Below are 23,347 nucleotides of genomic sequence, written 5' to 3' on the forward strand. Positions count from 1 at the left end.
GGTAACCCTGGATTAGCTGCAGAGTTCCACAGCAGAGACTGGAATATCTGTACATAGGACCACAATAAGCCTTGCGTTCCATAGGGTTGGGCTTTATGGCAGAGTGGCCAGAAGAAAGCCATTACTTTCAGCAAAAAACTAAATGATACGTTTCCAGTTTGCAAAAAGGCACGTGGGAAACTCCCAAAATCTACAAAGTGCCCTGAGTGTAAAATTGAACTTTTTGGCCATCAAATAAAATGCTATGTCTATCGCAAAGCCAACACATCACCCAAAGAACACCATTCCCATAGTGAGAACATGGTGGTAGCAGCATCATGCTGCGGGGGGAGGTTTTTCAGCAGTCGGGACTGGGAAACCGGTCAGAATTGTGGTAAAGATGGCTGGTGCTAAATACAGGGATATTCTTGAGCAAAACCTGTACCACTCTGTGATTTGAGGCTAGGGCAGAGGTTCACCTTTCAGTAGGATAATGACCCCAAACACACTGCTAAACACTTGAGTGGTTTAAGGGGGGCATGTAAATGTGTTGGAATGGCCTAGTTAAAGCCCAGACCTCAATCCAATAGAAAATCTGTGGTCCAAGATTGCTCTTCACAAGCACAAAACATCCAACTTTAAGGACCCGGAGCAGTTTTGCAAGGAGGAATGGGCAAAAATCCCAGTGGCAAGCTCATAGACATATCCAAAGCGACTTGGAGCTGTGATAGCCGCAAAAGGTGTCTACAGAGTATTGACTTTGGGGGTGAATAGCTATGCACATTGACCTTTTCTGTTATTTTGTCTTATTTGTTTGCTTCACAATAAAAAATAAAAATAAATCTTCAAAGTTGGGGGCATGTTCTGTAAAATTAAATGATGTAAATCCTCGGTCCATGATAATTCCAGGCTGTGAGGCAACACAACACACAAAATGCCAAGTGTGGTAAATACTTTTACAAGGCACTGTAAGTACAAGCAAGTTGCATGTTCACAAAAAAACAAAACAAATAGAAGCGTCGGGCAATTGCATAGAGGGGTAACCTGCTTTTAGTACAATTGCATGGTACCAAATGCTGTACTAACACCAACGTGAGGAATACATTCTCTCAGTGGAAGTCTGGGAACAAGAAGAAAGGTAGAGACACAAGGTGGAGGGAGGGAAAGCAGCACCGTCCAAGTCCAGGAGGCATCATGACACTCTATCTCACACCTGTTCAAATTTCCAAGGGCAACCACAATTGATATACGATAATTTGTAAAGAGGTGGAGCAGGGGAGGACCACTTGCAAATGATCACTTAGAATAGAATAATAGTTATGAGATCAATAATTTACTATGATGGGACCTCTGAGCGTCACCAGGGGTCCTGAACAGAGCCAGTTCTGGAGACACAGGAACTGACAAGTCAAGCCTAAGGTTAAAAGGTTCAGACAGCAGACCAAAAGACTGGTACCTTAGGGTCCCCACCAGGGGTAATCTAAACATGATGTAAAAATTTTGCTTGTATCAATTTATCCCTTGAGGAAATTACCAATTTAGGATATTGCTCAAGACAGTCCTCCCAATCCCTTCTGTCCAAGGAAGGGATATCCATCTTCCATAGATCCCATAATCTCCCATTTTTAGTGGAGTCCATTATAAGCAAGGTCCCATACAATGCAGAAAGAGGTTTCTGCAGACCTCTTGCGAAGGCAATTCCTCAACGGGATCCAGCTGGAGAAGAGGCTGAGTGGCGAACTGAGCTCTGACAGCATGACATAATTGAGTATACTTTAAGTAAATCCAACCTAGCAAACGAAATGTCAGAGTGAGTTTTAGAATAGGTCAGCAGTGTGCCTGCAGGCATAATGTCATGTAAGGTTTTCATGCCATAGTGTGCCCACACTTGGGGGTCAGGAACTGACTGAAATTTAGCTAGGCTGGGATTCCCCCAGAGAGGCTGAACAGGTGACCAGCGAGCATCTCAGGAAAATCGATGTATAGCCGCTGACCAAGCCTGCAGTGTCATCCTATTCGGGCTCGGTACGTTCGCATATGCCCCTGCACCCCTATAAACTAGATTCTGTAGGTCTGACAAAGAACCCACGCAGGCAGCCTCCACACACACCTCAGCGTTAGATCCAGACCTCTCAAACCACCAGTACGCCATTACCAAAGCTGCCACCTAGTAGTATTACTTCGTTGCAAATTTTGGTCCCTTCATAGCTTCAAAAGTACATTTGTAACTTTGGGTAAAAACCAAAACGCGTCATTATACACTTTTAGAATGAAGCCCATTCTGTTTGTACTGATATGAGCAAATAGGCGGACCACTAACCAATTATTTTGCTGTAACAAAACTTCCGTAACACTTCCACGAGACTTTACCATTTGCTTTTCAGGATTGAGGTGATGATTTTTTCTACAGATTAGCCCAGGCAGATGTGGTACACCAGTTTGGTAAGACTACAGATGTATGCTCCGTGAGCTGTTCCAGATCTAGATGGTCAGGCTCTTCTGTCTTAAGGACTGATTTACCATCCTGCTTTACAGTTGTTGAGTTTAACCACATGGTGGTTGATGCCCAGGTTTTGCAAGCCACCATGCTAAAAGCTAGGAATGCTACACTCACAAGATCATAAGATGTGACAGGGCTACTTGGGTAAGAGTTGTGGGGCTTCCACCCTAGGAATTTCTCTTTGAAATTTCTCCTTTTTCCTGCACCTGGCTCTCAGCACCTATAATGGCCAGGTTTCTGCCCTTTCTATCTTGTTTAAAGAACCTTTGGCGTATCACTTTGTGATTAGGAGACTTTCCAATGTAGTTCTCAGTTTGTACCGCCATAACTGTGAGATCTGAATTTGCACCAAAAATTAAAGTGACCCATAGACTGGTCATAAAATAGCAGTTACAGATGGGGACAAATGCAGTATTTAAAAAAATTTATTGATAAAGAGGCGGGAATACAGTGTGTGTGTGTATACATATACAGGTGGACCCAGGCACAATTTTCATACTTTTGGCTCGGTAGGACACCAGAATAATAAAATGAAACAATCCAAATGAATTTGGTGTGTAGAATTTCAGATTTAATTCAAGGGGTTGAACATAAATAGCAGGTACAAATTTTAGGAACTGCAGCCATTTTTATACATTTTTAAACCCATTAATGGGTTTGTTTGGTTTTTGAAGGCTTACAATGGCCTGTTTCACTTGCATGACAGCTCCTTTTAATGCATGATGTAGGTTCACAGCAATAGAAATGCAAATATCACACCTGGAATCAACTGAGACAGCTCCCCACCTCCTCTCCCATGTCATTCTGTGAGGCTATTGTATCCATCCTGGCATGACAGCTTGGAAGTCTGCAGAGCGGTGAGCTTTTTTTCAACGTTTCTACCATGTGTTAGGACTTGATCTATGCATCACCTCCTAATTGACCAGACATACAGTATATTTCTACAAATTATCTGCTGCAGTGGTACATGCCAAGGACTCTGTTCTTTCAGGGGAGTAGAAGGCTGCACTAGTTGTAACTGTCAGCGCTCCATACGCATTTCAAGGATTCCCCGTCACCTCAGCACAGGGTTCCGCTCTGAAGATTATTTAGCCTCAGTTTGTTGAAATCATCTCTTTATCCTACGCTGAAGACTAATGTGGGACCGTTTGTTTTCTTAAGACCGCACGCTGTGTTGTGTTTTTTTCTACTGAGCGATCACTCTTGCAGCACAGCAGTTTTCTACCCTATTACATATGTCCACTCCAACTCAGCTGTTCAGGATATGAGTATGAAGTTTGAATGATGGAGGTGCTTTTCTATTTGATTAATTTTTATGTTTTTTTTTTTTCTTTAAATGTTTTTTCTATCACCGGTTGTCTCTTTGAAGATTCACTTTGGACTCTGTCTCCGCTTTATAAAAGATTTATTAAAAGTACAAACAGAATGGCGCACTCACATGCTGTTGCACTGATCTCCAGTGCCGAGTGACAAGCGAAAATACAAATACAATGGATATCCATGCACGGATCAGCGTTGTGGCTTGCGGGTGACGTCACGGCTAATGTCACGTGGTCCATACGCGTTGCGTCCCCAAAAGTAGGCGGGACTTAAAAAAAGTGCATACATTTGGACACCAACAGAAAAATCTCATCAATATTTAGTAGAGCCTCCTTTAGCAGAAATAACAGCATACAACTGTACAATCAGCATTTTTGTGTGACCAATCATTGCCAGACATTGAGGATGATTCCCTTAAAAAAATAAACTCTTTAAAAAAAAAACAGGAAATGGGATATTTCTTCTTTAAAATCACATATTGAACAGTTATTCCTAGAGGCCTTAGGGAGAGAGTCATTCCAGTTGGTCATCTCCACACAGCCAGGTTCTTGGAGCTTTGGAAAAAGCTGTATTGACCGAGGTTTAGAAATAATGCGATTTAAATGTTAAGTAGGAAAAGTCCCAGTTGAAAGAGTTACAAGTGGAGATAGATAAGTGTACTTTTATTAGAACCATAAAAACAGAACCCTAATTTTGAGAAACCTAATGAACTTCTCAAAAAAAGTAGAAAGAACTCAGAAAAACCTAAGTAATACACAGGAAAAATGTAAACAAAAAATATTAGATTAGGACAATGTTTTTGATACAACATAGGGAAAGAAGTGGGTCCTGTAGAAGAAAAGGTAGAAATCAGAACCTTACATTTTTCCACGGACAGTGAAGGAGAACCTTTTGGAAAAGTATAACTTTTTTTTTTTTTTTTTTTTTTTGAGAAAACGGGGAGAGGGTGGGCAGGACAGTATTGGCTCCAAAAAAGGAAGCGTTTCCAAAACTATTTTGGGAGGCAAACACAACACCCATACACAGGGCACAGATCCAAAAAGAGGAAAAGACTTGAAGAAATCAAAGCGTGCTCAGAGCCAGCACATGCAAGAAATAGTAGGGGGGACTAGGACATCTTGTGTAGATATGGTGGATATGAAGATAGTTAATCTGACAGAATTTCCCCTGAATCCCCATATTTTCCTACTCAAAATGGGACTTTCATTTTCTCCTGAAGCGGCCATGAATGAATTTGAAGTTTACAAGGATGTCAGTCTTTTCTTGCACAAATGGATATTCGGATATGGGCATACTGGCCACACTAACACTGCGGTCAGTCCAAACAATAATAAAGAAGTGGAAGCACTTGATGTACTGGTATCCTTGCTTCAAGAAAATACTGACTCTGATACAGAACCATCACGTGAATGCCCAAGACCTTCAAATATCCTTATTAGATCAGTTAAAATGCCTCCCTTGTCCAAACACAAATGGATCAGTCTGGGTACAGAAAGACCTGGCCAAAGTTAACTGGAACTGGAGAATTGACAGATGAAGGAAGGAAGAGTGGCCTTAAAAGAACTTGAGGTAACAAATTTTAATTATCAAAGGGAGTAATAAAGGTGGGAATATTCTTTTGTCTGAAAATCAGTATTAACAGGAGGTGATGCGTCCATTATCAGAGGTAGCTACATACCGGAGAATGACTTGTAGCCCTTTCCCAGGAATTGTGGGTGCACTGAATTACAAGCTCAATTTAGAGTATGAGGCTGGACTGATTACTAAACAACAATTAAACTATTTAAGAGTTGATGAATTCATTGCACCCATGTTTTTATACTATCCCCAAGCTCCAAGTCCTTGGTTAAACCCCCCCGGGTAGGCCCATAGTGTCAGCTATTAACCACTTCCGGACCGCCCACTGTCATTATACGTCGGCTGTTTAAAGAGGAATATTGTTATGGCAGCAACTAGCTGCCGTAACCCCGGTATCCTCTTCAGTTAGAGGTCCGGTTTCAGATTAGGGATGCAACTAATGATTATTTTCATAATCGATTAGTTGGCCGATTATTGTTTCGATTAATCTGTTAATAACCTTAAAAAAAAAAAAAAAAAAGGTCTTTTTGCTGTGATTTGCATTTTTACATATATTTTTTTTGGCCAATATTTTGTTGGGCAGATTAAAAAACACAACAAAACGCTGCAAAAACGCATTACATGCTTTTCTGCAGCTTCTCCACTGAAGTATATTGAACCAAAAAAACTAAATAGCACCGTTTTGCATTAAAAAAAAAAAAAAAAAAAAAAAAAAGTCCATGTCTTTTCCAAATACGCAGCAGCTGAAAAAAACATTGATATGAAGGTGTCCCATAGGAAACCATGTAAATGAACTCGTGTGTTTCTGCAAAAAGCACAAAAAAAGAGGTGTGACCCAGGCCTGAGATGTTTAGTAACATAATGGGGTTAAAAAAACTAAAATGATTACAAAAAGAGCGAATAATCGCTACTGTAAGGGGTTAATTTTTTTACCATGGGACAGTGAAGTATTATTTACAGTAGCGATTTGCTCTTTGTACCATAAAGGGCTAATTTTAGTTTTTTTTTTTAACCCCATTACATTAGTGGCCGATTAATCGATTACGATTTTCATAATCGATTAATTTCATAATCGATTAGTTGTCGATTAATCGATTAGTTGTTTCGGCCCTATTTCAGATGAACGGTCTATGCAGCGGATTCGCCACAAGATAGTTACATAGTAAGGATGCATAAAGACACCAGTCCATCCAGAGTGAGTGTGGGTCTACAATTGTGCCTATCCCTGTACATTGTGTCTCGTTAATATGCTTATCTATTATATTATTTAAAAGGTATCCATCTAGCGCTGTCAATTTACGCAGCTCATACATCGCACACTCACATCAGTCCCTACCCTCAAGAAGCCCACAATCCAAGGTCCCCAACTTGCATTCATATACTAGTACCAATTTTTCGACAGAAGCCAATTAACCTACCAGCATGTCTTTGGAGTGTGGGAGGAAACCCACGCAGGCACAGGGAGAACATGCAAACTCGAGGCAGGTAGTGTCGTAGTTGGTATTTGAACCAGCAACCCTTTTTACTGCTAGGCGAAAGTGTTACCCACTACACCACTTTAGACCGTCGTGAGACAGGTTAGTTTTACCCAATGATGATGTGTTGTTGCATTTATGCTTTTTTTTTTTTTTTTTTTTCAATTGTCGCACTATTTTTGTTTAAAGCGCAAAAAATAAAAACCGCAGGGGTGATGAAATACCACCAAAAGAAAGCTCTATTTGTGGGGAAAAAATTACGTAAATTTTGTTTGGGAGCCACGTCGCATGACTGTGCAATTGTCAGTTAAAGCGACGCAGTGCCGAATCGCAAAAAGTGATCTGGTCTTAAGCCAGAAAAATGGTCTGAAAGTGGTTAAAGGATATCTAAAGGGTTGTTTTTTTGTTTTTTTAACAAACCTCTGTGCAGTTGGTTTTCCAGAGTAGCCCCAATCCTCCTCTTCTGGGTTACCTCAGTGGCGCTCCTGGCTCTCCTTCTCGAGTGCCCAGTGAGCCACTCTCTCTACGGGGCACTCTTGCGGGTGTGCTACGATGTCCTGCTGCATCTATGGACACAGACAGCAGTACTCTGCCCTACCCCCAGCGTCATTGGATTTGACAGCAGCGAGAGCCAGTGACTGCGCTACTATCAATCTATTCAATCAGGACCGGAGACATCGGCTGGAACTGGTGTGTGCCTCCCCGTCACTGGAAAGATCGGGTTCTGGTAAACAAAAGGGGGGGCTCTGGGGGCAACTGCATCACAGGAGGTTTTTCACCTTAATGCATAGAATGCATTAAGGTGAAAAACCCTGCGAGTTTACAGCTCCTTTATGCTCATGAGTTTGTCTAAATGTCCTCTTTGATCAAAGATAATATAGTATAATGCCCATTCATTACTTGTCTGCGGGTAGTAATAAATAGTGATGTTTAGACCGAGAGTTCCTGTGTATGAAGTTTGCTATTTTCATAGGGCTTATCATGTCACTTCTGTTGTGCATAGTAGCCTTACTTTTGTTTTATTTTAAGGCATCTGTGTGAAACCTCTTTCCCTAAAGCCTTGGTACACAACTATAGCCACCATTTTAAAATTTCTGTCACAGATGCAAATACCATTTGCTTCTGCAAGGCGAGTTTCTGAATTGGTGGTTTTATCCTGCAAGGGAACCCTTTCTGGTTTTGCAGAGAGACATGGTCCAGGACGACTTCTTACCTAAAGTAGTTTGCCCTTTCACCTCAGTCTGTTTTTCCTTACCTCTGGCTCTATTTCACCAGAGACTTTACCCTCCATTATCTGGCAGTGTTTTGGGCTGTGGGAGTCTCTACTTTTGCTTTCTTAAGAAAATGGACTCCCTTTTGTCATTCCAGATGGCACCAGTGGGGGGGGGGTGTTGACGGAAGACTTATCTTCTTCTTCCTGTACCATTACTAGGTGGGTATAAACATCCAAGCTGATGGTCTAAAGCGGATGGGGGGGGGGGGGGGGGCGCTTGCTGACCTGCCATTCCAGAACATCAGAGTGCGATGCTGAGGGACTACTTGTAAATTCAAGCTGTAGTAGGGAAAAGACACATACTCCGATGTCTCCCCTTTAGTGTTGGCTCCTGTTCCATGTGAAATGATAGCAACTGCACTTCACCTCCCTTCCCGGCTAGCGGTCTGCAGAGTGGTGCCAGCAGCAGGAAAGATCTTCAGGTCAGTGTGAAGCCATACATTGGGCATAATAGTATAAGGCTGCTTTCACACTGATGCACTGCGGTTTACCCACACTTTCCTGCGGGTTTGCTGCACTTAGCTATAGGTTTCTATTATATCCTGTGGGTGTGGTGTAGTTTCTGAATGCAAGGGTTTTTTTTTTTTTTTTTTGTACGTTTTTAGTAAGTGCATCACACCTGCAGTATATAATAAGTCTATAGCAAAGTGCAGCTAACCCTGGGAAGTTGCACTGCGCTGCACCCACAGTACAGCTAAACCACAGCACATCGGTGTGAAAGCCACCTTTTATAGGGCATCATTGAAGTGAATAAGGCCTCTCTGAAAGTGTCCTGCAACCTTGTGCAGTACAGCAAACAAGGGGTTAAAGCAGGCAGTGTTGTGTTTCTCTCTTAGCACCTGCTTTAACCATTTGGACCCTGTAGAAGCATGCAGTTGCGGAGGATTTGCAGAGTGGCCCCATTTTGTGGGGAATGATTTGCAGGCAGTAGCACCCACCAAAAGCAACAGGGGGCTTAATTCCTGCTGTGGCATATGTACACCTTTTCTGCTGCCTCAGCAGATAAAGGGGGCAGAGATTGGGGATGGGAAACCACAATATATAGTTTCATCACCCCCAACTTTACGTGTGACCAAGCACTAAGGGTGCCGCTCCCGAATGCAACTAAAGGCTCATTCGCAAGTGCAGCCACCACTGCTGCTCCCCTGAAAAGCGATCAGTGTGTGTTTCACAGGTGGGAACAATATGTTGCCTCCTCACCACCTGATTTAAACCCATAATTGCCGTGCAATGGCACACTCTCTAAGTGCTTCTTGAGCTTGTTGGGATCAAGCAACCCTATTTTAAGCATGCCACTTGGTCCTGCCTGCCACTTGCTCTACATGGTCTACATGTTCTCCAAGTTCTACCAGGTGGACATTTTGGATTGCAGGCAGTCTTTATTTTTTGTTATTGGGCTTGATAGCAATTATTTTCTGTGTTGCCTATCCCTCAGTAGGACTGCTTTTGGACCTACTGAAAATTAGACTTCAGTGGTCCTCAATTGATGAGAAGGCAAAAAGGATTTTTGTACTACATGTAAAATCCTTACTTGGAGTTCATTGAGGGTTCCAGGTTCCTCTCCCTCTGTCTGTTTTTGGTACTGCTTTCCTAAAAAATAGAGAAGTTATCCTGGGCTGAATCATAGCATGTGTCCCTGTGGACTCCAAAACGGTGAGTATAAATTGGCTGTAAAAGCAGAAATGTTTTATGCTATCCTAAACCTTGTTCAAAGTTGACAACCCTCACTTCTCAGTGAATGCAGAAGTGGGAATCACCAAAGAGCACACACGTCCATTAGGAATTTACATGAATATCCAGGAGAGAGCCTTGCACAAATGTCCTTTCTGCACAGACCGTATGCAGTGCAGAGTTGATGCCTTTGTTATTTTTAAAGCGGAGTTCTCCCCAACTTTACTACTTGGTCTTAAACGAAAGGCCACCCCTCGTTTTTGGATGTGCGTTTTTGTTTTTTCTTAAGTAAACAGGTGAACTTCTGTCTCAGGCTCGCCGTGGCAAGGTACGTCATTTCCTTTTCTGGCTTTTCTCCTACCCCCCGCCTTCTCCTACCCCCTGCCTTCTGTGACCTGTGTCCCATCCCAGAAGATGACGGGGCCATTCAGCAAGCGCTGCACAACTCAGGCTGTGAAGGCTGCCAGTTTCCCTTAGTTACAATGGTGGCGCCTGCACCCGATCTGATGGACAGGTCGGGCGGCAGACATTGGGGGCTCCTGGACAGGTAAGTATCCTTAAGTCAGCAGTGTGTATCTGCTGACTTAATTATTATTATTTTTTTTTTAAAGAGGGTGGAATTTCGCTTTAAGCTAATAGTTGGTTTTTGCAAAGAAATTGATTACAAAGCCACAATTCATATAAATGCATTTTATAATAAGGCATGTATTTAACTGAAAATAACTACAGGTGTTCAATTTCTTTTTTCTTAATGCGAAGTTGCTTTCATATTTTCAGCTGTTATACTGACTCCAACAAGAGAGCTTGCTTTGCAAATAACAAAAGAGTGCAAGAAATTCTCCAAACCGCTTGGACTGAGAGTAGTCTGTGTGTATGGAGGTACAGGCATCAGTGAACAGGTAATGAAACCCTCTGTGCAATGTATTACCAATTCTGTGAAAAACTGGGTATCCAGTGATATTTAGCTCCCTTTTATCAATTGGTTTTATAGTTAAAGGGAAATGCTTTCTCATCCTTTGAGCAACACAGGAAGCCTTAAACCTTTGGGTTATACTGCCACCTACTGTAGGAATGAACACTGAAGAAAAAAACGACAGTGCCTTGCAAAAGTATTCACCCCCCCAACCATATTTATAGGTGTATAACATGGGGACAATCAAGGGAAAATCATGGGTGCATGTTATACGCCGATCCCCCACTGATTGTGAGCAGAGATGCGAGCGCCACCGATATCTATACATAGCCGAGTGAACTCTGCTATCCTCGGCTAGTTCTGCTCTGTCACGCCCTATGATGGGCATAACACAGGGACTTGGCGTGACTGTGAGCGGAGCTATCTGAGCCTGTATATGGGCGACACTCCGCTTAGTCACGCCCAGTCCCGCAATTGGACCTGTGTTATGTCCATCATAGGCCGGGACTACAAGAGGAGCCGAGAAGAGCCGAGATACACAGGATTGGCTCTGTGTATCTCAGCACCATTTTCAAACTGCAGTGACACTGACAGGTCACTTCAGTTTAACTGCAGCCTGGGCAAGGCTGCAGATGGACGCTGTGCAAGGCTGCAGATGGACGACATGCAAGGCTGCATTTATGGGCATTTTAAATGTAGGTTTTTTCCTTAAGTTTTTTTCCCTTAAAATTCCCTCCTAAACTTGGGGTGTGTGTTATACGCTGATAAATACGGTATATGTGATGAATCCGAACACAATAGTCTAAGTTGGTGAAGTAAAATTTGAAAAATATATACATAAAACTATTTTTCAAATGATGTCCACCTGTGTGCAATCTAAGTGTCACATGATCTGTCATTACATATAAACACCTTTTTAAAAGGCTGCAACACCTAAGAGGCACCACTAACTAAACACTGCCATGAAGACCAAGGAACTCTCCAAACAAGTAAGGGACAATAATGTTGAGTACAAGTCAGGGTTAGGTTATATAAAAAAAAAAATATCCAAATCTATGATGATCCCTAGGAGCACCATCAAATCTATCATCCCCAAATGGAAAGAACATCACACAACAGCAAACCTGCCAAGAGACGGCTGCACACCAAAACTCACGGACCGGGCAAGGAGGGCATTAATCAGCGGCAGCACAGAGACCTAAGGTAACCCTGAAGGCGCTTCAGAGTAGGGATGAGCCGAACTAAGGGCCTGGTAGGGATTTTAGGGGGACCCCCACGCAATTTTTTGTCTTTAATTTTGGTTCAGGGTTCCCCTTAATATTCATACCAGACCCAAAGCGCCTGGTGATGGACTTTCTTTGTTTTTAATGAGTTTCATCTATATTGCCAAGACCCGGCAATTCATTACAGCCGCAATCAGTTTTAAATGAGAATGTTTTCCTTTTAGAAATGTCATTTTACTGTGGTACTGTTCTAAACGCAGGAAAAATGTGCCACTTTACAGGCATACTATAGACACCACCCAAGCACAATATTTAAAGGAATATTTCATTTTTATTTCACTTTAACCACCTCAATACAGTGCACTTACACCCCATTCCTGCCCAGACCAGTTTTTAGCTTTCAGCGCTCTGTTTTTGAATGACAATTACTCAGTCATGCAACACTATCCATATGAAACTTGTGTCTTTTTTTTCACACAAATAGAGCTTTCTTTTGGTGGTATTTAATCACTAGTGTTTTTTATTTTTATTTTTTGTGCTGTAAATAAAAACTGAAAAAATGTCTTTCTTTTTTTGTCAGAAAATTTTGGTAATTTTTCTTCATAAATTTTGGCCAACGTTTATATTGCTGCATATCTTAGGTAAAAATAACCCAACTTGGTGTATATTATTTGGTCTTTGTGAAAGTCTACAAACTATGGTGCCAATCTCTGAAAATTGATCACATATGATCAGGCCTTCAGTACATCAATCTAGTACATCAATCCTGAGACACTAACAAGTCAGGAAAGCACAAATATCCCCCCAAATGACCCCTTTTTAGAAAGTAGACATTCCAATATATTAAGTTAGCATGGTGAGTTTTTTTAAGTTGTCATTTTTTCCCACAATTCTTTGCAAAATTAAGATTTTTTTTATTTTTTTTTACAAAATTGTCATATTCCAGGTTTTCTCACACAGCATATGCATACAACAAATTACACCCCAAAATACATTCTGCTACTCTTCCTGAGTATGGCAATGCTATGTGTGAGACTTTTACACAGCCTGGCCACATAGAGGGCCAACATTGAAGTAGCACCTTCAGGCGTTCTACAAGCGTAAATGACATATCTAATTTCTCATCCACCTATTACTTTTGGAGGCCCTGGATTACCAGGACAATGGAATTGCCCACAAAATTACTCCCTTTTGGAAAGCAAAAACTGCAACGTATAAACTATGACGTATAGTGAGTCTTGAACGGTTAATTTTTTTTCCAGAGGTTTTTGGAAAATGGGAAAAAAAACAAATTTTTTTTTTTTTCACAAAGTTGTCCATTTATACGATATTTCTAACACAGCATGTATATAGCAAAAATTACACCCCAAAATACATTCTGCTACTCCTCCTGAGTATGGCGATAGCACATGTGTGATACTTTTACACAGCCTGGCCACATACAGAGGACCAACATTGAAGTAGTACCTTCAGGCGTTCTAGGAGTATAAATTACACTTCTCATTTCATTCCTACCTATCACACTTTTGAAGGTCCTGGAGCACCAGGACAGTGGAATTACCCACAAAATGACCCCATTTTGAAAGCAAACACCCCAACATATATTCTGAGGCATGGGCTGCAAATGGTTATTTGGGTACTCTGATGGCCTGGTGACAGGTACTCTGATGGACCTGGTGACAGGTACTCTGGTACTCTGATGGCCTGGTGACAGGTACTCTGGTACTCTGATGGCCTGGTGACAGGTACTCTGGTACTCTGATGGCCTGGTGACTGGTACTCCGATGGCCTGGTGACAGGTACTCTGGTACTCTGATGGCCTGGTGACAGGTACTCGGGTACTTTGATGGCCTGGTGACAGGTACTCGGGTACTTTGATGGCCTGGTGACAGGTACTCGGGTACTTTGATGGCCTGGTGACAGGTACTCGGGTACTTTGATGGCCTGGTGACAGGTACTCGGGTACTTTGATGGCCTGGTGACAGGTACTCGGGTACTCTGATGGCCTGGTGACAGGTCCTCTTTACTGGGGGGGAGAAATCAGTGTGATTGGTGTACACTGTTAGCGGTAACACGATGTTACCGCAATCTTCTTCTCACACACGATCAATGTGTAAGGAGGAGAACCCGGTAACAGCTAGTTACCGCGGTTTGTTGACATTTGGTGATCGGCTGTGATAAGGATCACAGCCAATTACGTGGGTAAACAGCAGTGTTCCCAGGAATACGCCGCCACCGACGTGATCCTGCGCCGTGCACAATGGGGTGGAACCATCTGTGACGTGGTAAATAGCCATGCCCAATGGCTGTTCACCCCCCTCTGTGGCAAGCAGTGTCTCCGTGACACGCCGCCACCGAAGGAACAGGGATGTGTGCACACGATCGCACATTCCCTTTTTTTTTTAAGAGAGGACGTCATATGACACCCTCCCGCAATGAGAGCCACGCCGCTTGGCCGTCATGACAGCCGGCGATCGGCAAGCAGTTAAGCATTAAAAAAAAAATCACTGCACGGCTTTAGAATTTGCCCCGAACACCACGTATTGTTCGGTGTTCGCAGAACATCCGAACAACCAAAGTTTGGCCTGAAACTTATGCTCGAGCCAAACAGTTTGCTCATCTTTACTGCAGAGTTCCACAGCAGAGACTGGAGTATCTATGCATAGGACCACAATAAGCTGTATGCTCCATAGAGTGGCCAGAAGAAAGCCATTAATTTCAGAAAAAAACAATGGCACGTTTTGAGGAAAGGCATGCAAAAGACTTCCAAAATGTATGGAGGAAGGTGCTCTGGTCTGATGAGACTAAAATTGAACTTCTTGGCCATCAAAAAAAACTGTCTGGCGGGAACCCAACCCAACACATCACATTATTCAAACACCATCACCGCAGTGAAACATATTGGTGGCAGAATCATGGTGTGGGGATGTTTTTTAGCAGTCGGGACTGGGAAGCTGGTCAGATTTGAGGAGAAGATGGATGGTGCTAAATACAGGGATATTCTTCAGCAAGACCTGTACCACTCTGTGTGTGATTTGAGGCTAGGACCGAGGTTCACCTTCCAGCAGGACAATGACCCCAAACTCACTGCTAAAGCAACATTTGAGTGGTTTAAGGGGAAACGTGTAAATGTGTTGGAATGGCCTAGTCAAAGCCCAGACCTCAATCCAATAGAAAATCTGTGGTCAGACTTGTATTGCTATTCACACGTGCAAACCATCCAACTTGAAGGAGCTCGAGCAGTTTTGCAAAGAGGAATGGGCAAAAATTCCAGTGGTAAGATGTGGCAAGCTCTGTGACTTATCCAAAGTGACTTGGAGCTGTGATGGCCTCAAAAAGTGGCTCTACAAAGTATTGACGTTAGGGGGATGAATAGTTATGCACATTGCCCTTTTCTGTTATTTTGTCCTATTTGTTTGCTTCACAAAAAAAAAAAATCTTCAAACCTGTGGGCATGTTCTGTAAATTAAATGATGCAAATCCTCAAACATTCCATGTTAATTCTAGGTTGTGAGGCAACAAAACACTAAAAATGCCAAGGTGGGTGAATACTTTTGCAAGGCGCTGTATATCTACACACGCCCCTATTTTATCTATATCTTCTTTTAAAGTTGCTGTATCCTGCTGTGGCGTTATCGGCCTGCTTAGCTTTGTATCAGCAATGTATTCCAACCTCTATCATTTATGAAGAAATTAAACAGTACTTGACATCTCTGAGGAACGCAACTGCCAAATCTAGACCATTCAGAAAATATGCTATTAATTCACTATTCCCTCGATACGCTCCTGAATTTAGTTTGCTATCCAGGTATGTCATCCGTACCAAAAGACTTTAATTTAGCAAATCGTTTCTGAATCATGGTCTGGCTAAATTCTTTGAGAACTCTCAGGTAGGTGCAAGCCATCCAGCCCTGGTGATTTGTCCATTGTATTTATAGTTCTTTTTTTGAACACTGGTCTACATCATTTGGCTAGTTTCTGTTGCCATTATGATTTAAAAAGAGTAAACACAGTTGATTTGATAATAAATGGCTTCAGCCAAACACTAACCATGAGTGAACGAAAAGTTTGTTATTCATATTCTCTGAAAAATGGTCATGAAATCATAAATTCGGCCAGGGTATGTTAATCTTATGAGCACAACTGTATATCCTCTAAAGTTACCTAATAAGAAAAGATTCAGAGAATATGAAGGAATACTGGGTGTGCAAGGGACAAAGCAACACAATATTGGATGGCAGTAACATTCAGGCTCTCAAATGGTACTGCATTAAAAACAGGCTTGTTTCTGTGATGGGCATTACTCCATGGGCTCCGGAATACTTCCAAAAATCACTGTCTGTGGCCAGTTTGCCATGCCATCCAAAAATGCAAGTTAAAGCTTTCATGCAAAGAAGCAGCTATATCTGAACATGATCCAGAAATGCTGCCTTCTGCTCTGTACCAAAAATTATTTAAAATGGTCTGTTGCAAAGTGGAAAACTGTTTTGTGATCAGACGAAATTAACATTTTAAATTTCCTTTTGACAACCTTGGGCGCCACGTCCTTCAGACTAAATAGGAAGAGGGGCTTTCTGGCTTCTTATCAGCTCTCTGTTCAAAAGCCTGCATCTCTGGTGTGGGGTTGAATTGGTGCGTATGAAATTGTCAGCTTACAGATGTGGAAGGAAACAAGCAATGCTGAAAGATATATTTATGTTTTAGAGCAACATATGCTCCCATCGAGACGACTCTTTCACAGAAGACCTTGCATATTTCAGAAGGACGATGCTAAACCACTTACTGCATGTATGGCAACAGCATGGCTTTGTAGTAGAAGAGTCTGGGTGCTGTGTACAGCAGCTTTTTGAAAAAGCCACAGGTTTTCATTGTGAAATTTTAAAACTTTGGCCACTGTGCAGGCCAGCTGCCAGTGCCCTAACTGCTCACATTGGTTGATAAGGAGGGCATCAAGCACTTGCACAGCATCCTTGTTTGTTTCCCATTCTGTCAGCCCTGGAGTCATGTTATTTGTGTAGGGGAGATCTTGTAGATTTTCCAAAACCATATAATGGGACAAACCTAAACGCTTTCAATTTGTATGCAGTCAGGTAAGCAATTGCACTACATGGTTGAAGATAAATCTAAAGGAAATTGAATAAGAAAAATGTAGGTTTTTTTACATTTTAGAATGGGGCGCCCCGAGATTGTGCATAATTTTAAGGGGTGCTTTGACTAGAAAACGTTAAACGCTGGTGTGAAGCTCATGAAGTGCACATGTGCCCGGGCTATGAACAATAAAGTATTTTCTCTTTCGTTCACTGACTGACACAGCTCCATCAATCTTGACCATAGGGTTGTTACCCCACCTTCAGGAGAAGACTAGGCAGAACATCTTATACATGTGAAAAAACAGAACTTTACAGTTCTGCGCAGGGGGTGGTCCCTCCAGTAACATCCCCTCAGCCTGCCTCCTATAGCTCAGTTTTTTTCTACCTAGTGAAGATCGACCTAGGAACCCTGCGGGACCATCAGTCTTGGGATTTTTTTGCAGAAGTTTGCCTTTTGTGCAAGATTTTTGGATCCTGCGATCTACTATCAACAGCCGGCTGGGTGACAGGCTGGATACCCTTATCCTTGTAGTCTCCCCAGCCTGGCCATTGAGCGTGTGCAGACCATAGCTATGCACTGGGTCGGCCACAACGTGCCCCTCAGACTCCAGGGGTGGCCGATGAGAGCAGCACTCCGGGGCACACACATGACAGGGCTTCTGATGTCCGTGTCAGTGTGCTGTGGCCTGCAGCCACCCCGTACTGATCGGAGAGTGGGTCTGTGATATGTCCCCAGCTCGTCCGCATAATAAGTAAGCTCTCCCTGCCTTGGCGGGGTTGAGCAGCTGGGCATTCCCTGGGAGGTCAATTCAAGGGTCCCTCTCCTCCGTCTCTTCTCTCCCTATCCCCATCTTCCCTCCCCCTATGGGGGATACTGCATAATGGGCTGCTGAGCGGGGTGTGTGCCTGTAGCCATGGGTCCCCTTGGGTGTTCTCACCTTAGATTGGGGGCTGCGCTGTTCTGCCGCCATTTTCACTCTACTTTCTCTGTACAGTTCTTGGCCTTTTTTGGTGTGCCTCAGTGGAAAGCATGGTCAGGGGCCATTTTGCTGTAGTTTGGTGGCAATTTTCATTGTGATTATGTCCACTATACTGGGCGGCCGAAGGCCATTTTGTTGTAGTCCAGTGCAGTTTTTATGCTCAGCGCTGGTCCCTGCTGCTCGGAACAGCACGGTTTCTCACTCAGGACACCTGGGAGCTGACACAGGATGCAGGCACTTGAAGCTGAATGATGCAGAACTCGGTCAGGGTGGTGAGTCCTGCGGTGGGGGCCCTGCAATTGTAACCGGCTCGTCTGCAAACAATGCAGTGCCTTTGGACGCATTGTCAGCGGTCCTTAAAACGTTCGACTCGGGCCCCGCTGAAACTGGTGGCCCCTGCTCTATTGCTTCAGATGCTGCTGACCAGGACCGTGAGTTGAGTCTCCTTCCGGGTCCGCGCTAGTTGGAGCACTTATCACAGCTGTGCGTGATACCCTGAAGATTCAGGATACAGCAGGTCCTTCTGCTGAAGTAGCGGTCCCTTTTGGGTCCCGTAAGCCAGCCCGTGCACCTAAGGTGTTTCCATATCTGACTTGTATTGGTAAGTTCATATACCAGAAATGGGGGTGACCGCAACTGACTTTTTCGCTCCCAAAAAGCATGGCGATGCGTTACCTGTTTGAGGAGAGCCTTCTTAAATAATGGTTGGCTCCTCCGTTTGTGGACCCCCCAGTGTCCAGGTTAAATAAAGTAACCACGATCCCGTTAGAGGGGACTCCTGCATTTAAGGACCCCACGGGCAGGAAGGTCGAAGCAGTGGCCCATTCCTTGTATATGGTTGTAGGGTCAGCAATACGACCAGTACTGGCCACAGCACTTTTGTCGCAGACACTTAATAAATGGGCAAAACTTTTGCACTGTTAATTGGAGGAGCAGCAGGCTACTGCTGTCTGCGTGGAACTAGCAGACCAGTTAGTGCTCAGCCTTAAGTACATTTGTGATGCGGCTCTGGATACACTTCCTCTGCTATCCAGGGCTTCAGTGTCAGCAGTGGTGCTGAGGTGCCTGATTTGGCTAAAATGCTGGTCTGTGGACCAGCCATCTAAGAAAGCCTTGACGGATCTACCTTTTCTTGGTGAACGGCTCTTTGGAGCCTTGTTGGATGACCTTTTTTGAGAATGTCACAAGTGGCAAGAGTACCTTGCTCCCACACGCCAGGAAGACTAAGGAGCCCTGCCGTAGTCAAGGGCTCTCATTTTCCGTTCAAAAGAGGCTTTTTTGTCCGTCCGGGACTTCAGCTAAACGCTCCCAGTCCAACAGGACGACCTCTAAGGGACAAAAGCATCCCTGGATCCGCAAGCCTGCAAGAAAAAGTGCTACCGCGTGAAGGTTTGCCCCTGCCCGTCATACGGGCGGGGGGGTGGTCGCCTTTGGGTGTATGCAGCCCGGTGGGCCTCTTGGCTATCCAACCAATGGGTCTGTGAACTGATTCCTCTCTTGGCCACTAAACAGATTCTTCACATTCAGCATAACCTTACTCCCGGCTCGCTGGGAGGCCCTATTGGGGTAGTATGGGACCTGCTAAGCCGCAGGGTGATAGTGCCTGTTCCAAGCTCGGAGTCCCCAAAAAAGGAAGGGGTACATCCAATCTTGGACCTAAAAGCCTCAATTGCTTTGTTAAAGTACAGAGGTTCCGAATGGAATCGGTTCGCTCAGTAGTATCTGCACTCCAGCAAGGGGACCCCCTGGCGTCTTTGGACATCCAGGATGCGTACTTGCACATACCCATATGCCTCAGGCATCAGAGGGTTCTGCGATTTGCAGTAGCGGAAGGCCCACTACCAGTTGTGGCTCCCCTTTTGGCTTGGCTTGAGCGCCCTGAGTCTTCTCCATTGTATTGGCTCCAATTTTGGTGGTGTTGCGGGATCGCAATCGTAAGTTACGTGGAACGATCTCCTTCTGAGAGCAGCTTCCTCCTCAGAATTGGAGAACGTGGCGATCACCATGCAAACCCTGCAGGAATTTGGTTGGCTGTTGAACCTATTAAAAGTCGGTGCACATACCGACTCAGCGCTTGGAGTACCTAGGCTTACTGCTTGACTCCATGGAAGCAAGAGTTTTTCTCCCTTCAGACAAGCTGCAGACTCAGAGCCATGATAAAACTATTGATGAACCGCAGGGGTCGTCGCTGCGCTTCTGCATGCGAGTTCTGGGCCTCATGGTGGCCTCCTTCGAGGCGGTACCATACGCCCAGTTTCACACCAGTGTCTTGCAGAAGGAGATGTTAACAAAATGGGCAAATCTCTGTTATCCCTGGATCGACCAATTCGGGTGAGCCAGTCAGTCAGTCGGACTCCCTGCTCTGGTGGCTGAGGTCCCCGGCTCTTTGGTCCGGGAAGTCGTTCCTACCTCTACATTGGACAATGATCACAACAGACGCCAGCCTGACCGGCTGGAGTGGAGTACTGAGAGTACAGTCGACCCAGGACCTCTGGTCAGGGGAGGAATCAAAGTTGCCGATCAATGTGTTCAAACTTAGAGCGATCAGGCTATGCCTCTCCACATGGTCGATGAGACTACTAGTGTGTCCGATCGGGATCCAGACAGACAACGCTATGGCGGTGGCATGTCAGCCATCGAGGAACAAAAAGCTCAGGCTACAGCACGGAGGTTGCTCACATCCTTCAGTGGACAGAGGGACATGTACCGGCCTTGTCGGCCATTAACATCCCGGGAGTAGAAAACTGGCAGACAGACTGCCTAAGTTGCCAGATGCTGGACCCAGGAGAATGGGCTTTGCATCCAGAGGTGTGAAGGCTACTGTGCCTGTGGTGGGACAGACCATACGTGGATCTTCTGTCCTCCCGTCTCAATCGCAAGGTGCCGAGATTCATATCCAGGACAAGAGATCCTTGGGCAGATGCGTCAGTTGCGCTGGTGGCTCCATGGGATCAGTACAAACTGATCTACACCTTTCCTCCGCTAAAGCTACTACTACGTCTGCTCCACAGAGTGGAGGCCAAGGGGATTCCAGTAATACTGATTGTTCCAATTGTCCACGGCGTCCCTGGCACGCCAACCTAGAACAACTGGTTGTGGATTCTCCCTGGCGACTACCATTGCGAGAGGGTTCTGTGTCAAGGTCCGATTCTCCATCCTGCTTTACCTTCGCTGGTTTTAATGGCATGGCTGTTGAGAGCCAGGTGCTAAGGAACCGGGGCCTGTCGGACTCTGTAATTTCAACTATGTTGAGGGCACGGAAATCATCTTCTCGGAAGATATACCATTGTGCCTGGAAGGCCTACATCTCCATGTGTGAGGAGTTGGGGTGGCATCCGTGCACCTATTCCGTTTCCAGGGTCCTGCTGTTCCTACAGGGAGGAGTAGACCAGAAATTGATCTTAAGCACCATTGAGGGACAAATATCAGCCTGGCTGTTTTTTTCCCCAACAACCCCGGGCATCTCACTCTCTAGTGAGCACTTTTATTCAAGGGGTCCGACATGTCGTTTCTCCGGTGCATTCACCTTTACCCCCGTGGGATCTATTGGCGCTTCAGAAACTGCCGTTTACTTTCTCAGAAAGTGGTAGTCCTAGTGGACATTACTTCAGCCAGGAGGGTTTTGAAGTGGCGGCCTTGTCTTGGGGCCCTACCTGGTTATCTATAAGGATAAGATGCTGTTGCGTCCGCAACTTTCTTTTCTGCCGAAGGTGGTTTCGGCGTTTCACATCAATGAAGACATTGTGTTACCATCTGTGTCCTAAACCGACACATCCTAAAGAGGTGGTCCTTTATTCCCTGGACATGGTCAGGGCTCTAAGGGTATATTTGTCTGCCACGGCTCCCTTTCGGAAGTCACTCTGTTCATTTCAGTAGCTGGTCTGAAGAAAGGTATGGCGGTCTTGGCCACCATTTCTAGGTGGATCAGACAGATTGTGGTTCAGGCCTAAGCCTTGAAGGGGCAGGTGCCCCACTTTCCTCACACGGCCCATTCCGCCAGGGCAATTGGAACCTCTTGGGCTTCCAACATCAAGTGTCAGTCGCCCAAGTGTGTGAGGCAGCGACTTGGTTGTCCGTTCATTCTTTTACCAAATTCTACAAAGTTGGATGTAAGCGCATTGCTTGCCTGCTTTGGCCTGCAAAGTTTTGCAGGCGGCCCTGTAATGTTGCAATTCTGCACTCTTTTCTGTTTAAAGAAAATAGTTACTTTTGAGTATATTGCACTGTTGCAAGTTCTGATGCGCCTAGATAAGGTGGTGACTCCCTTGTTAGGGAGCACTTCTGGTTGTGGGTGAAGTTTTTTTATGCTGTTCCCACCCCTCGTTATGACACTGCTTGGGGACATCCCTATGGTCAAGATTAATGGTGCTGTCAGTCAGTGAACATGAGCGAAAATAGGATTTTTGTACTCACCGTAAAATCCCTTTGTCTGAAGTTCACTGACTGACACAGCACCCTCCCCTCCTATTGGTTTACGTTATACTGCTTGTTGATGTACTGAGCTGCAGGAGGCAGGTTGAGGGGATTTTACTGGAGGGACTGCCCTCTGGGCGGAACTGTAAAGTTCTGTTTTTTTCACATGTATAACATGTTCTGCCTAGTCCTCTCCTGAAGGTGACGTAACAACCCTATGGTCAAGATTAATGGAGCTGTGTCAGTCGGTGAACTTCAGAGAAAAGGATTTAACGGCGAGTACAAAAATCCTATTTTTACTTATTTTTTAATCCATTAAAGAGCAATGTGAAGTAATTAATTCTCAGAATCCTCAAAGATCTCAACAAAAATTTTGTGTTTTCAGTTAGAAACACCTGCTGGATTTTGCATTAGAGGGCTAGCATGCTGCCAAAATTCTGTTGCAATAGAAAGTACTGTATTGGCGTATAACGCGCACTTTTTCACCCTGAAAGTCTGGTGCAAATAGTTTGTGCGTGTTACATGCCAATACTGCAATTTGGCTGCCTAGTAGGGAACGGGGAGGGGGGGGGGCAGGACGAGCGCCATCAGATTACATACAGCGAGAAACTCCTGTTTACTTGGCCTCTAAAATACAAAGTCTCGTCTCCTGGACCAGCATTGGACCAGTATTATGTCTATCATAGAAGCCCGTCCAGTTGGCGGGACTTCATATTAACCACTTCAGCCCCGGGCCATTTTGCTGGCCAAAGACCAGACCACTTTTTGAGATTCGGCACTGGGCTGCTTTAACTGACAATTGTGCGGTCATGCGACGTGGCTCCCAAACAAAATTTGACATCCTCCTTTTTCCCACAAATAGAGCTTTCTTTTGGTGGTATTTGATCACCCCTGCGGTTTTTATTTTTTGCGCGACAAACAAAAATAGAGCA

The 23,347-nt window shown here is 44.4% G+C and overlaps 1 protein-coding gene across 1 annotated transcript in view; it reads left to right on the forward strand.

Annotated features, from left to right (window-relative positions):
• The window catches only part of DDX46 (DEAD-box helicase 46), a 416,812-nt gene that overhangs the window by 175,660 nt on the left and 217,805 nt on the right, over window positions 1-23,347 (forward strand). The window contains exon 11 of the mRNA XM_077473955.1: window positions 10,574-10,695. Within this exon, the coding sequence (XP_077330081.1) occupies window positions 10,574-10,695 (122 nt within the window). The remainder of the gene's footprint in view (window positions 1-10,573; window positions 10,696-23,347) is intronic.

Source organism: Lithobates pipiens, unplaced genomic scaffold, assembly GCF_037356315.1.
Source record: "Lithobates pipiens isolate NorthernLeopardFrog02 unplaced genomic scaffold, aLitPip1_a1.2 Scaffold_8, whole genome shotgun sequence".
NCBI lineage: Eukaryota > Metazoa > Chordata > Amphibia > Anura > Ranidae > Lithobates > Lithobates pipiens.